We start from the raw sequence: 15,473 nt of genomic DNA, 5'->3' as shown, positions 1-15,473 counted from the left end.
AACAAAACGTTCAGTACATAAACTGTTTGACTTAGATTATTTCTTATAAATCGTGTAAAAATGTAAAATAAATAAATCGGCGACAGTGACGTGATCTCACCTACCTGCATGGAAGAGTTGACAGAAAACCACGCCCATTCACTCATACCTGTACTAGGAAGTGAATGGATCGGATGGATTGTGCTTCCTTGGCTGGCACACTTCAAGGTAAATTACTAAAATAATTGTAAAACTTCACACTGCAGGCGAAAGCGCATCAAATCCGACTTTTTTGACCCTATGCGACCCATATCCGATCATGGTATGACGGTGTGAACAGCACAAATCTGATATTTTCACATCCGAACTGGGTCACTTTCGTACGTGGTACTGAATCCTATACATATCTGATGTTTTTTGCCACTTGCTGATGGTGGATTTGGCTGCCTTGGTTTCTGTGGGCAACAGGTGGGAATTTGAATGGTTTTAGTTCGAAAACCATTATCGTGCCTGGGACGCTAGTGCGGTAACAAGAACCAGTTTGTTATTTAATCAAGCTGTGTCTGACCTATGTTATATTTCTGTTTAAAACTCATTGTATTATAGCACCACAGTACCGTTTACTGATACTTTCAGTCTGTAAACGAATTAAGGAATTGCCCACTTTTCAGATAATTTATTCTGAATTGTTAGTTTAGCGCACTCATTAAGCATCACTGTAAATGTGCCTCACGCCTGTCCCGTTCGCCGTATACTTAATGTTATAACCGAGATTTCTTTTCAGTACACTTACACAGGGTTCAGAAAAGATAGATTTTAAAAAATGAGCTAAAAGTGACTTCAGAGCAAAATTATAATGTTATTCAAATAAAAGGGTGATGATTTTGTAATTTAAATGTTGGGACATGAAGAAAAATGAGATCAAGAATTCAACAAAGTGCTCTGAAAAAAAAGATTAAAAACAAACAAACAAACAAGCAAAAAAAAAAAACCTCACTGGAAGAAGAGCTTAAACACAACATTAAAACTCAAGTGATTTCCTTTTAATTAAAATTGTCCTGTAAAGGTTTTATGTCCTGATGATTACTGCATAAAATACTAATATACTAAACATTCAAATTTGTGAAATGCAGGCGTACATATTATAAAGACACTAAAGAGCTAAGGGCCTGTTGTCATATGACGCTACATCAGATTTGACCGTTGACTTTTCCTGTTTTGCAGGTTTGTCTCGTCCCAATGTGAGCTGAACCTGTGGCTCTTTTCAACATGTTTTTGCCTCATAATCCTCACCTCTCTCACTGGCTCGCCACATTCTTACTGCTCAATTGCTGGAAAGCAGGTGGAGCTCACAATGGGTCAGAGGTGGTGACCTCAATGCAGCGGGCTAGCATCCCACCCATCGTGGTGAAGGAGGGGTCGAGCATGCTGATTACGTGTAACGTGACCGGGACCCGTGATAACATCAGCTGGTACAACTCTAAAGGACCCCTGCAGGGTGACGACGCAGGTAGGACGAGGAAATGAAGCAGCGAGATTTTGATCAGCTTCGAGTTCTTTTTGTCCTGCATGGCTTTTTTTTTTTTATCTGAAAGCAATCAAATGAACTGAAAAACATACTTTCAGAGTTAGTGCTCGTGCTGATATTTCAGTGGCATTTAATTCTGAAAGTGAAAAAAAGGTTTTATGTAAAGTAAGACACATAAGCACTGCCTTTCAACCAGCATTTCAATCACTTAGTCAATCATTGTTACTGTTTTTACCATGAATAATACTTTAGTCACAAACAGTATGTGGAAAAAGGAAGTATGCTTCATTTCATATATAACATTTTGTGTGTTCAGACACTGAAAACTACGGAAGAGGATTAGGGCCACTGGAAAAAAAATCTGAGATTAAAGTCAGAATTCTGAGAAAAAAGTCAGAATTCTGACTTTTTTCTCAGAAGAAAAAAAAAAAAGAAAAAAAAAAGACGTACCCACTTAGTGGCCCTAATCCTCTTCCGTAGAAAACCCCCTGCTGGCCTACACTATGTGACACACTGTATCATTATTTATCTAACACAAACTGCAGAAGCAGTGTGTGATGAATTAAGTACATCTCATGATTCAGTAGTTTGCTGAACCACCTTTAACAGAAATAAATTGAAGGTCCGTTCATAGCAGTTTAGTCCGGTTGAGGTCCGGACTTTGGCCGGGCCTGTGCAACTTGTGGATTTGCTGCTGTGCTTAGGATCATTGTCCTGTTGCATGAGCCAGTTTTGGCCTAGTTTTAGCTGTCAAACAGTTGGCCTTTAGCAAACAGTTAGTGTGAGGTGTTTAACAAAAATCAAATACAGCTTATCAGCACAAACATGATGCTGGGTATTATTGCCAAACACCTCCACGTTGGCCTTGTCTGTCTAAAGGACATTGTTCCCGAAGTCTTTGAGTCTGTTCAGATGTAACTTTGCAAACCTAACTCATGCTGCCATTTTAATAATTGGACTTCCATGAATTTTAACATCCCGATGTGCTATAATGTGTTACACGATGTTGTATTTAAATAATTGTAGACCCAGGACGCTGGCATTGAATAAAACCACCTTCTGTATTTGTACACTTGTTACCATGTCACCAAAAGGTCTCTGTAGGTATTTTAATTTTCAAATACTAAAGAAATCCAGAAATTGTCATTCTGGTTGACTTGCTGAACTATTTGTCAGCAGGTGACAGAGATGTGTACTGATTCGAGTTTGGAGAAAAAGAATGACTGCCTTCTATTTCTTGTCTTTGACAAATTGCCTTAGGTAATGCTGCTGATTAAGGAGATGAAGGAGATTTGAACGTTTTAATGAGAAACTTTGTGGTAAAAGTAAAAATATGTTGTGCGTTATTGCCGCAGGTGGAAGGTGGCAGATTCAAGAGGAAGGCATCCTGAACATCACCGAGGTCTTGTTTGAGGACCGCGGCAGCTACACCTGCGTTGCCTCGAGCGCCAGCGGCGGCACCCAAAACTACACGGTGACTCTTCGCGTTGCCTACTCTGACAGTGGCTTGGGGCTGCATTTCGTCGTTGTGTGCCTGGTGGCCTTCACCATCACCATGATCCTCAACGTGGCCCGCCTGTGCATGGTCAGCAGCCACCTCAAGGAGATGGAGAGGGTCATCAATGAGTTCTTCCGGACAGAGGGCACAGAGAAGCTGCAGAAGGCATTCGAGGTTGCCAAGAGCATCCCCATTGTCACTTCAGCCAAGACGGTGGAGCTCGCCAAGGTCACGCAGTTCAAAACTATGGAGTTTGCCCGTCACATCGAGGAGCTGGCCCGCAGCGTGCCTTTGCCGCCACTCATCCTAAACTGCCGGGCGGTGGTAGAGGAGACGGGGGAGACGGGGGAGACCGGGAACCCTGCGTCAGAACACATAGAGTCGACTGTGGCGAGAGGGAACAGACAGATTACTGCCCCCCCCAACCCCGACAAGGATGCAGAGGAGCAGGCACTGCTTTCAAGCAAAGGGCAAAGGAATGATGGAGGTGGTGACTATGTCAAAGTGTCTGTCCATGCAACTTCCGAGAAGACCGTCAGTGAGGATAGAGGACCCGCTGATGTGCTCCCACCAGGCACACGAACATCTGTGTGATATAAGTAATGTGAATCCCATCAAAAACTAATTTCTGATTGCAAATTAGTGATCAAGAAATTGTTAAATTGTGCAGCTGATTATTAGATAACATTCTTATCTCCTCCCTTTCTTATTTAATTGTGTCACCAAGTCTTGTATTGAAACATCTTGTTTATGATAAGTTATGAATTCATCTGTGGACATTAAAATACTGTTTTCCTTCCTGCTTAAAACTGAATTTCCTTCATTTTGCACATCTATTCCTACGTTATGCTTGCAGTAATCTCCCTTTTTGCACATAATGCAACACACACACACAAACGCACACTAACATTTGTTTAATTAGTGATGATGAGGAAAGTGCAAAAGGTCCAGCTTTGTTCTCAAGAATCAAAAGCTGTTCCCTAACAGTTCCTCGGTCTCATTTTGCCTCAGTTTGATACAGCAGAGAATAGTAATTTTTTTTCCTCCTTTACCCTCTTGAATATATTGTATTCCTATTTTTTTTTCAACCCTGCGTGTTGGCTCACCTTTAACTTTGCCTTCTTTGAGTTTTTCTGCACACAGCCGATGAAGCAGCAAGCGCTCATTATCCTCTTTCAGATATCATTTGCTACTCTTCACTTGCGTTCGCATTGACAGTCAGTGAGCTTCCACAGAGCAAAATGCTGCAATGAAATGTTCTCGTATCGCCGTGTCGATTGTTTTCATGTCAGCGCTTCCTGTCACTCACTTGAAACTCGAAGGCAGATGTAAAAGCCGGAGAAATAATCATCCCAAGACTTATTCCTGTGTCACATATGTGTTTGTGTAGTCATTTGTGAGTAAGGATAGCGGCTAATTACAGGTTGGGTTTTTCAAAATTGAATAAGTAATATGAAGCATTAAAGGGAAAGTAGCATAAATGATTCTTTAAAAAATTCGTTTTTATTTTTAGAATAAGCTGCAAATCTAGGATGCAATCATCGTGGCTGTGATGAAAAATTCCTGATTGTTTAATGGTCATATATATAAATCATTTCCCGATCTCTCTATGCCAGCAAAAACATTTTTATTATGAAGTCAGTTTATATTTATTATAACTTTCTGTGGCATAGTAACATTCAGCATCTGCAGAGTCATTTATTTCATTGTGAAACTTCAGATTAATCAAGTATAGAAGGGAAGCACTGATATGTCTGGTACAAGATGTTCACTGACATACATAGCCCGTGTATGTAGAAATATGTATATATTTTTTCCATTTGAAAAACAATTTAACTTAAAGATGTTTTCAGTATTTTAGCCTTTTCCATAGAATCTGTTTTATAGTTCTGAGATTTCACACCCTGAAACTAAATCAGCTGTTAAGAAAATGTTGAAAACCCTTCACATAGAGCTTCTTCCATGTCTGTAACACACGTCTGTGTCGTGTGAGTAAATAGTGAGTCATAGTGGCACCCATACTGATTTAAGGAGTGTGACATGTTGACAGATTAATGAAGTACAAAAGGTAAATAATGACTCCTGGCACAATTCATTGTTTTCATTAAAACTTTATTAACAGCACAGCACAGTGTGCCTCCAACACCAGTATTAGTATTTGTTTCCATGGTATCTGTGAAAATATTTACAGCTTTGCAGGCTTCTTTACTGCGCATGTTTTAAAAAAAAAAAGGAAATAAAAGCCTGTATTATATCGTATGAATCAGCACTGAGTCAGTGGCAGAACCTGAATTGTGTTTGCACATAATTCTACTGCAGTTCATAAAGGGAGAGCAAAAGCCTGTAATTCACAATTAAAATGTGTAAATGTCTGGTAGTTATTTACAGGCAATGCTCCAAATGAGCCACACAGTGGAGCTGTTGGGTTAAGCATCTCCAACCCTGCTACTTTCACAAGCTGTAACACTCCTGAAGGAAGCTTGTGCTTGCTAACAGATGTCAATGAAGACTTGATACCAGCAGAGAGAGATTTAGTGCTGGTAGCTGAACTGTCACATCTCATGGGCAAAGTGTTGATTTGAGGCCCATATGTCAGTGTCTTGCTTGGATTAAACACCGGATCCAGTTTAGAAAGCTGTTGTTCTTGTTGCAGACGCTGTCATTTTGCAGGAACTTTAGGTGAAAGTCTTTACATCTGGGTGAAGCTGGAAGATCTGGTAAAATCATCCAGACACATGTAAATTAATAAGGCTGGATTGTTATCCATTTTTATTTAAATGGAGCTGATCTGGTGTGTTTGCTTGACTTAAGGCCTTGAATTCAAATGTTCCCCAGGCAGTGATGCCTACTTTAATCTCACTATTTTAAAATCTTTAGAATAACTGGAATATCCTCAGACTTTGAAATAAATGAGACTGTACAGGGGTGTGCAGGTTAACAAGGGAAGACATATGAACATTTATCCATGCTCGTTTTTGAAATCCACCCAGATACATCATGGACAGATGAATGGATCTGTAAAACATGGTGGAGGCCCTGTCATCAGCTGGATTTCAGCCAGTGGTCTTGGGATCTTTCAAAATTGTAATAATTTTGAATACAGAAAAAGTACCATAACTTTTTTATGAACCATCTGGAAAGCGTCTGATTGGCAACAGCTTCATTTTTCAGCATCACAATGATCCCGAACACACTCCCAATGCAGTAAAATAATGCCAGAATGGAAGTGCTATCAGCTGTGGACTGGCCTCTCCAGAGCCCACACCTCAACATTACTGAGGCGATGTGGGAGTATTGTTACAGAGTACTGACTCTCAAGCTCACTAGAACTACACAAACTCTGTTTTTGCTTCATATGCTGTATTTCCATGTTTCATGTTCCTAGCAACATATAAAGAAATAATGGATGGCTCAAAACTTTTGCATTGAACTCTATATTTTGTGGAGGTGCACAGTCAAGTACAGTTTTAAAGCAATTATCACAGCTTATATAAAAGACTAACATATATGTGGGTAAAGGGGCAGTAAAAAAATATATTTTTTTGCCATATAAAGTACTTTTGAAAATTATTTTACTTTTAAGAACAAATGTGTATAAAGATAAAGGTGTAGGTGTTCTCAGGTCACATAAAAACATAATGACACCCCTACGTTAATCAAATCCTCACAAACACATAATTAGAATGGGTCTGGTAATGACAACTTTTCTAGGACAGACAGGCCACTGAATTCAGAGAGTGGCCTGAAAACAAAAAAGCCATCAGAGGATCTGCAGATTCTTCAGGTACAAAGAGATCTGACATACATTTGACCTGCATGAGCTGCAGGTCCAGGAAAAAGCTTTAGAATTCCAGAAAGAACATTTAAAGAAAACTAAGGTTGGCCAGTTTCGTGACAGTTGTTTGACCACAATAACAGCAGGCATATTTGGCACCTACCAAAGACAGCTTTTCGGGAAATGAACCTCACACCGGCCATGAAGCATGACAGGGGAAATGCTGCCTGAGGGACTGGGCAGCTTGCAGTCACTGATTCAGCTATGAGTTCTGTCTCATATCAAAAAACCTGATTGAAGGAAATGTGAGGCCATCTGTCCAAAGGTTGCATTTGAACCATAGGTTTGTGTTTTCAATAGTAAAATGATGATGATGATGATGATGAAGCATATCTACCGATGAATGGCTCAGGAAAACAATTTGCAGGAAAACCTAACTTTTTGCAGTAACTTTGGAAAAGTGGTTAAAGGTTTTGGAAAGCCAACATCAGAGTGGACAGTTGTGAAAATTAAAGATTGTTAAGACAAAGACAACACCAAGTCTATTCTTTTAGATCCGCAGTCCGGTTATCACAGAAAAGCGAACGCCATTTTTCTGCACCTCGATCATCTTTGTGAGACTCCTCAAGCTCGTACAGTTACCAAGTCCGCCCTACCCGTGAAATATCAGTTTGGCGGACATCCCAAATAACAATAACCTTGGGCCTCCGTGTTGAATAACTCAAAAAAATCCATCCTTCTTCCTTTTCCTGTCCTATCTGGAGGCGAGCTTATCTAAATAGAATTGATTGGCCCGAGCGATCATTCATCATGTCGGGCCAAAGCAGACGTTTAAGGAGGGGGGAAGGAAGATTTTAAGGACAGGATATTTCCAGCAGGCTCCGGTGTCATTGAGGTAAACTAAATGAATCGATTGGACCAAAAAGGATGGCACTTTCTGCGTGTGCGCGTGTGTGTGAGGGAAATACAAAAGAAAAAAAAATTCCTCCACATACTTGAGCATGTGTGTTTGATTATGTATACATACTTAAACGAATGAAGCAGTAAATCTGGGTCTCTTGAAATTAAATTGCTCATTAAATCGGGTTAGAAGAAAATGATTGCTAATTCTATTTTATTTGCAATCAGCCTGAAGGAGCTTGACAGAAAAAAGGAGCGCAGGACAATAGCTGATAAATTAGATGACACAATGAGAGAAGTGCTTGTTATATCTGTTCATTAGATGCAGCAGGCATGATTATCTCTACTATTTGCTCTGTGTATGTGTGCTTTCCCTTCATCTTGCATCCTCTCAGATTTGAGCTGCTTGTACACTGAAGGACAAAGGATACTTAAAACTTTTTTGCTCTGCTGTACTTTTATAACAGCATGTTAAGGATATCTGCCATTCCAGATCTGCCTCAATCAAAGCTTCACTACCTGCATTACACCCGTTAATATTAATGGCTGGTGAGGTAAGGGTTCTGTGGATCCCAGTCAAGTTAATTGTTACCAACATGGATAAAAAAAATATTTGTAATGCTTCATGCTGTGAGGATATCGCCGTGTTTAAAAGCTCTGTTCTCTAAAATGTCACCGTGTGCTTTTGCATTTGTATTTTTCAGCAGATTAGATGGAGTAGAACAGACCTTTAAAAGCAAAATATTAACCACATTTGTGTGGTCTATAGCATCGTTTTTGGCCATGTGGTGCTAATTTATAGTAGCTGGTAAAAATGATCTATTATATATCTGTATATTATTATAAAAAATGTGACCTCATTGACCTGAAAATGAGAGCGTAAAGCAAAATCCAGAGATTTCTTTTGAAAGTTTTATTAAACATGAGCAGATGATCTTTGTAGATTATCTGCAGTATAGTGGCACACTGTTGGGTGGTTCTAATAAACATAGTCAAAGTTTTAAATGATGAGGTAAACATATGAAAAAGTGATCCTTGTGTAGCAAAGATGTGGCTTCAGAGTGTTCTGAATGTAAGACAGAAACAGTTTTTCCAATGAATGGATGGATAATGAACACAGCAGGATGCTGGGCTGGAAAGACAGAGAAATGTAGAAATGCCAGGAACACTGTAGGAGTCTCTCTCCAGTTTGCACATTTGGTAAATACTGCACATTTGTGGAAATAAATGTGGCTTCTCTATTGTTACTAAGGTGATGCTACCACGGTATTTGTAATTAATTCATGTGGCAGAGATTCAATAAGGTGCTGGAAACATTCCTCACAGTTTTTGGTGTGTATTGGCATGACAGTATCACACAGTTGTAGATTTACTGGCTGCACATCTATGATTTAACTCACTTGTTCTATCACATCCCAAAAGTGAACTCCTTGCCATGTTGAAGAAACCAGCTTTGAGATCTCTTAATGCTGTTCTCATTAAGAGATGGACAACAGAACTAGAGCAGGCTGTGGTGTTTGAACGATGCCCAGTTGGTACTAAAGGAGCCCAAAGTGTGCCAAGAAGCATCCCCTACATGATCACACCCCCACCAACTACTGACACAAGGCAGGATGGATCCATGTTTTCATGTTGTTTACACCAAGTCCTAGGCAACGTTTTTCTAGTCTTCTATTTCCCGATTTTAGCTGTCTGGAGTGGCAGCATGTGTAGTATTCTGATGCCCATCTGCTTCAAGCCTTGACCTGTTGTGTGTTTAGAGATGCTCTTGTGCATACCTTGGTTGTATTGAGTGTTTTTTTTTCAGTTACAGTTGAATTCCTATCAGCTCGAAGAAGTCTGGCTATTCTCTGCTGACCTCTGGCATCAACAAAGCCTTTTCTCCCAGGGAACAGCTGCTCATTGGATGTTTTTCTTTTTCTTTTTTGTCCCATCCTTTGTAAACCCTGGAGATGTGTGGAAAATTCCCAGTAGACCAGCAGTTTATAATACCCAGAATAGCCTACTGCTAAAAAAACACAACATGTTAAAAGTCACTAAAATCACCTTTGTCCCCCTTTCTGATGCTCGGCTTGAACTTCAGCAGGTCATCCTGACCTTTTCTAAATGACTAAATCCAACAAACCCCTGCCAATCGGATTGGCTGATTAGATATTTGAACGGGTGCAACTACATGTATAAAGTTTTACTGTGTAAATTTTGAACAACAAAGGTTGCTAACAATTTATGAACATTTGCATTTTATTGAATTTCTGACCACAGTGATTCAAGATCATTCAACAGACATGAATGGCAACAAAATTAAATAAGACCCCAACATATCATGTCAATGCCTAAATCAATCAATCAATCAAACAAACAAACACTGTCAGCTAAACTTAAATGTCTTTCTCCCTATAACATCATCATTTCCAATACCAATGTTAGCTGCATGATGATGTTATAGGGAGAAAGACATTTAAGTTTGGTTATTTGGTGAGTTTCCAAATAACCAAACATGCCATAAGAGTATTATTCAAACACTATTCCAATTCCACTCCATTTACCTCCTACCATTGCTTTGGTGGCACCTTGCATGACCAATGAGGGTGAGAAGTGTGCATCACTCCACACTCAGACTGTTTTGCACCATGGAGAAAGCTATTTCTTGTACTTTCTGTCAGTCCTGCTTTTTTATTTATTTATTTTAACAAAGGGCTGCATAAAGGAAGCTTTTATACTTAGGCTACTTTTAAACTGTATTTCTGTTTTTGCATTTACACAAAGCATCCCAAATGCAGGTTAGACATCCTTATTTTCAGATAATAATAATAAAAAAAAAAAGCCAGCGTGTCGAAGCCTGGCAATGGAGCCAAGCAAGCGTGGTAACAAAGGGAAGGGGAACTGATATCTGACCCGAATCTCTGCAGGGTCTCACTGCAACAAACCACACAGCTGTCAAGGGCTAATGGGAAATAATGGCAGAAGCAACATCATAGCAGCTCAATGGGGACTGGGGTGAAGGTATTGGGGTCACGTCTTCCAATGTCTCCTTGTATTCTTTGACAGATACAATCTGCAGAAAGTGAAAACATCTCGAGGGAAAACATGAAAGTGGCGAGTGATGACGTTGGCCAAATGAAGGTCACACTGAGAGAAGTCAGTGGGAGTGATTGTGTGCGCATGAAACTTTTAGGGAGTTGTAGGTCAGTCTGGGCTACGCACACTGCGCCTTAAGACTGTCACAGTAGAAACTTCTGGGCTTGTCCGAGAGGTCATTTCTCTGATATTTTTCCTTCCTTGATACAAAACTAAATGTCCCAAGGGATGGATAGAAAGTAGCGCACTTTTATTTGAGCTATAATTTCCAAAGCATTTTCTAGAAACTTGCAAAAAGAATGAAAGAAACAAATACAATCACCCACTTTCGTAATGAGGGGGTTGTATATAAGTACACTTGCTAAACATTGTATCCATTTTCTCTGTTTGAAGTACAAAACTTTATCAAATGGTTGGTGCATAAGGAAATGATGCAAAAAGAAAACCAAACATATATTCTGACCTCACTTGTGCTTTTTAGGTATTAATAATGACACATACTGTAACTTGAAAAAGAGCAATGAAAAAAACTAAACAGAATGAAAGCCAAGAAATTTGCTTGTTTTTTTCCGTTCCTTTTGCACCGAGAGCAATTTGATTCCCAAAAGTAGCAAACATGGCTGCTTGCAGGCTATAATTTCTTCCATTATGTGAGTTTTACCAAGTCAATACTTAAGAGCATTAAATCACAGCTCTGGTGTAGAAATCACCACAGAGGCCCGTTCCTTTCCATTATCATTCTTCAAATCAGCAAAGGTAATTTTAGTAATTTTTGTAACGTCTGTTCAAGCCTACAATTTAAAGCCTAAAAGCAGCCAACGGCGATACTTTATGCGTCATGTGGCTATTTTTGCATTCATCCAGCAGGCAAAAATCAACAGGCTTCACGTCCACAAAGTTGCAGTTTAAAGTGTATTCATATTTCATACTTATTCGATCTTTGCTTCCATTCATGTCGACATTATTTTTCTTTTTTGAATGAAAAAAATCCCAATAAAATTCCAGATTGTTTAGAAATGCAAAGACGTTGTTTCAGCACAAATACATTTTATTGTAGTAAAGTGGTTGTAGAGTTAGCCATCAGTGAGCTGTCACTGTTTTTTTCTTTTTGAGTACTCTTGACCCAAAACAAAAATGACCTGGATTAGGTTTAGTCTGTCACATACCAGTCCTTCATTTCCTGGAAAATCACCCACCAAATGGGCTTCTATGTTGTTTTTCATGCTTTTATCATCACACACACACATATATATATATGTTTGAACGGTGTCTGACACATAAACTGAATTTCACAGGACATTTCGACATTTTCACACAGACATTACATAGCTTTTTAAAATTCTTTAGTAGTAAATTCTAGTTTTGAATAACTTTGTACTGATAACTGACATGTGTAGCCGATTGAGACGAACTATTGTCCTTCAAGTGACAGCTGTGATGTTAGTGGCTAGATTTTTATTTTAGTTTCATTTAGCAAACCTACTCCGGCCTGTAATTTGGAATTTAGTCTGTTTTGTGTTGCAGCTTTTGTTGTTGCTTTTGCACATATTGTGCTCTCACATACAAACTTCACACCACACTAGTTCAGCTAACAACATTCTGGCCTTGTAGTTAACAGGCCTGCAGTGACGACTCTCTGGGCTTCACTTGGCAGGGCAGGTAAATTAGATGACTCGGCCTTCCTCGCTCCGCACGTCTCGACTATGTGGCTGATGGGCTAAAGATCGTTCCTCGGCACAGACTCAGGCAGATTTACTGAGTGCCACACACCCTATAAATATGCAATAATGAAACTTATGAAATATTTATTGACCATCTTTTTGTCAGACAGGTGGGATATGCTCCTCTGTGAAATAAGACTCTGGAATCTACTGGATAACATTACTGTAATGACTGCAAGTTACTATTCAAGCCAGTGTTCAAATGGAGGGTTTTAGCTTGGGTTATATTAGCATAAATCAGCCTAAACCAAGCCTTCAGAGGCAGTCTCAGGCTGCAGAGTGTTCATTCAGGGCTTGCCAACATGGGCTCCATATGAGCTGCATGGCAATATCGTTCTGTCATATTTAGGTCATAATAAATGGCAAGTCAATTATACAGCCTGTGCTCAGTCTTCAAAGACATCACACATTACTATTACAATATACGGTGTGATGTTTCATGATTTCTGTAGGCTTTAAGGGAGTGATGGAGAAGTAAAGTCAGTAAAGTTTTTGAACAGTAATGTGTTTTGTTTCCTTTCTGTAATGTAGAGAAGTCTATTATATATTATTACACAATTTAAACTGACCAAAACAATGAAAAAAACAAAATGCCTTTATGCTTTGATTTCATTTGCCTTTATTTTAGTTACATTATATATTATAGTTACTCTTTCTCTTTTATTCTCTTTAGTTACTTTCTCCCTGTATTCTTTTTAAACTTTGCATTTCCCCACTATGATCTTTCACTAAACTTTTCTTTATGCATTTCTATTCTATGCAGCCTGTCATTCACAGTGTGTCAGGGTGAAATTAATGTGGATAAAGACAAAGGCAAACTGATTTGAATTAATTCATTTCTCCCTTTATTTATTTATTTATTTGTAATAAATTGTATTTTTTTGTAGTTTCAGTGCTCCACAGTACTGCAGCATATTACAGTTTAAAATAAACAATAGCTTTGAGATTTAAGGGGGTGATTTTGTGTTTTAGTTTGCTTTGATTTAGATAAACTGTGATTAAAAAATATCCTAAACATACAGACTAGGCAAATAGTGGGACTTGGTTTCCTGGCCAAATAAGTCACATGATCGTAATCGCATCACGTGTTTCATGGCAACAGACCAAACTGAAGGCGGAGCCAGTGAAACAAGCACAACACATGAATATGCCTGTTACAACAAGCCTGATGGAGCTACAGCAGGGAAGATATTCTGTGTCTGCTGATATGTGTGTGTCACTGAATTCACATGTTGACTACAAAAGATCTCACACTGAAGCTCTACATTTATAATTTCATCAGCAACTGTTTTTTCTTTGTCTCTTATGCTTTGCTCCCCTGTGGCTGTTTACTACATTTCTACTCAGGTCATATTTGCTCAGGTACATCTGAGCTGAACATAAACAAATAAATTGCAGCTAATGGTCAACACATAATTACTTTCATTTTGTTGTAATCTGAAGGGCTGTGGGGGCTTAAACGAGACAAAAATGTCAAAAAGAATCACTACTATAATTACTACCACATGTGTGAAATTAAATCATACTTAGTTTAAGAAATCTTGAGTTATGGCAAAAAAAACCAAGTGTTGGGAAGTTTTTAACATCTAAAATCTAATCAGTCCATCATGCACTTCTATCCTTGGCTTTTGCTTCCTGGCTCATTAATCTTTGAAATCTTTGCTCTGAAGGATTTAAGCCATTTCTGAAGTTTGTAGTTTTTATGCTTTCTTTTTATGAATCCTTTTTTCTCCGGTTTCCTTCTTTGTTGTTTATTTGGCCTTGGGTTTTCAGACAGACAGCAAACAGAAACATGGAGAGTTTACTTCCTGTCTGAAAAGCCAGGCTTCACTGACTGACTGGTCAGGCTGATAATGACAGTGATTGATTTCTCCTGCATATAGCAGTTTTGTCCCTTTCCTCTCTGTAGCGCCACAATGAGATGCACCAGAGAAAGGCTGCTGATACTAAGGCCAACTTGTGTTTTGTACTCTGACGATGAGAAACAGCCATGTCTTTTGCTTTGTGAAAAAAATGCAAAGAGAGGGGTATCCGATGAATTTCATTGTATCTAAACACTGGATCTAAGGGACCGACACTACTCTAGTCCACTTCCATTAAACATAAAAAATATGCCATTTCCCCCAAAACCTTGCGTTGCAGAAATCTGTCAAAGAAATCTCTTTCTTTATAAAGGAAAGGCTTTCTGTAGCCTTTCAGGACCGTTAGAGTGGATTCATGCAGTGAAGATGGCTGCAGATGAGGAGGAAACGAAGGTTGAGTTTTTAGGATTAAAGGAGCGTGCCCTTGCGTCATTCAGCGAGCACAAAGAAAGCCGTCTTGTCCTCGTCATTCCCACGAGAAGTCCTATCGCTTTAATGGCCCATTTCTCCACCCTCCACAGCCTCATGCTTATTTCTCTGATGTTCTTATTAAGCTCCCCTGAGTGGCTGCTCTTGTATGACACTGACAATTTATGTAATGTCTTATTTCATGTCCAACTGCAAACCTAGGAGGCCACTGTCTGTTAGTGTCAATTAATTTATGTGGCAGAAGTCAGAACTGATTCACATGAATCATGCTGAAAAGACCAGAACCGCTCGCTTGTGCAGAAAAATATCAGCCCATTTTTCTTTCACGCGGCGTGTCGGATTTCTAGCAGTTAGGACGTCATTTTTTTTCTCGAGGTTTTCGTGTGACTCAGAGCTCCATTGACTCCCCGAATGAGGAAAAATCATACCCTCAAAACTCAAATGGATCTTGGCAAGGATGGAACGACCATCTCATCTGCTGTAATGGTTTTATTTTATCGTTTTGCGTCTCGCAGCTGAATGGTGCCGCAGACAAATGCTGTCAGTGTGTGTTTGTTCATTTGGCAGCACTTTTAACACATTGAGTTTTTCAGGAAGCTTTTATACGAGAAGAAACGCCACATGGGAGCAACAGCTTGTGTAAACAAAATCTTAAGCAAAACTACCCACCCGTAAACAACAGACAGCCTCAAACTCATTCACA

The 15,473-nt window shown here is 39.2% G+C and overlaps 1 protein-coding gene across 1 annotated transcript; it reads left to right on the top strand.

Annotated features, from left to right (window-relative positions):
* The first annotated feature begins 117 nt into the window (after positions 1 to 117).
* On the top strand, positions 118 to 3,814 carry LOC102208566 (microfibril associated protein 3). Its single transcript, XM_005725445.1, has 3 exons — positions 118 to 207; positions 1,204 to 1,489; positions 2,863 to 3,814. Exons 2-3 carry the CDS (start codon positions 1,249 to 1,251, stop codon positions 3,597 to 3,599), a joined length of 978 nt encoding a protein of 325 aa, XP_005725502.1. The 5' UTR covers positions 118 to 207; positions 1,204 to 1,248; the 3' UTR covers positions 3,600 to 3,814.
* The last annotated feature ends 11,659 nt before the right edge of the window (positions 3,815 to 15,473 follow it).

Source organism: Pundamilia nyererei, unplaced genomic scaffold (assembly GCF_000239375.1).
Source record: "Pundamilia nyererei isolate P.nyererei 1_Seehausen unplaced genomic scaffold, PunNye1.0 scaffold00015, whole genome shotgun sequence".
NCBI classification, from domain to species: domain Eukaryota; kingdom Metazoa; phylum Chordata; class Actinopteri; order Cichliformes; family Cichlidae; genus Pundamilia; species Pundamilia nyererei.
Note: the sequence above shows the minus strand (reverse complement) of the source record. Positions and strands in the feature narration are given on the sequence as shown.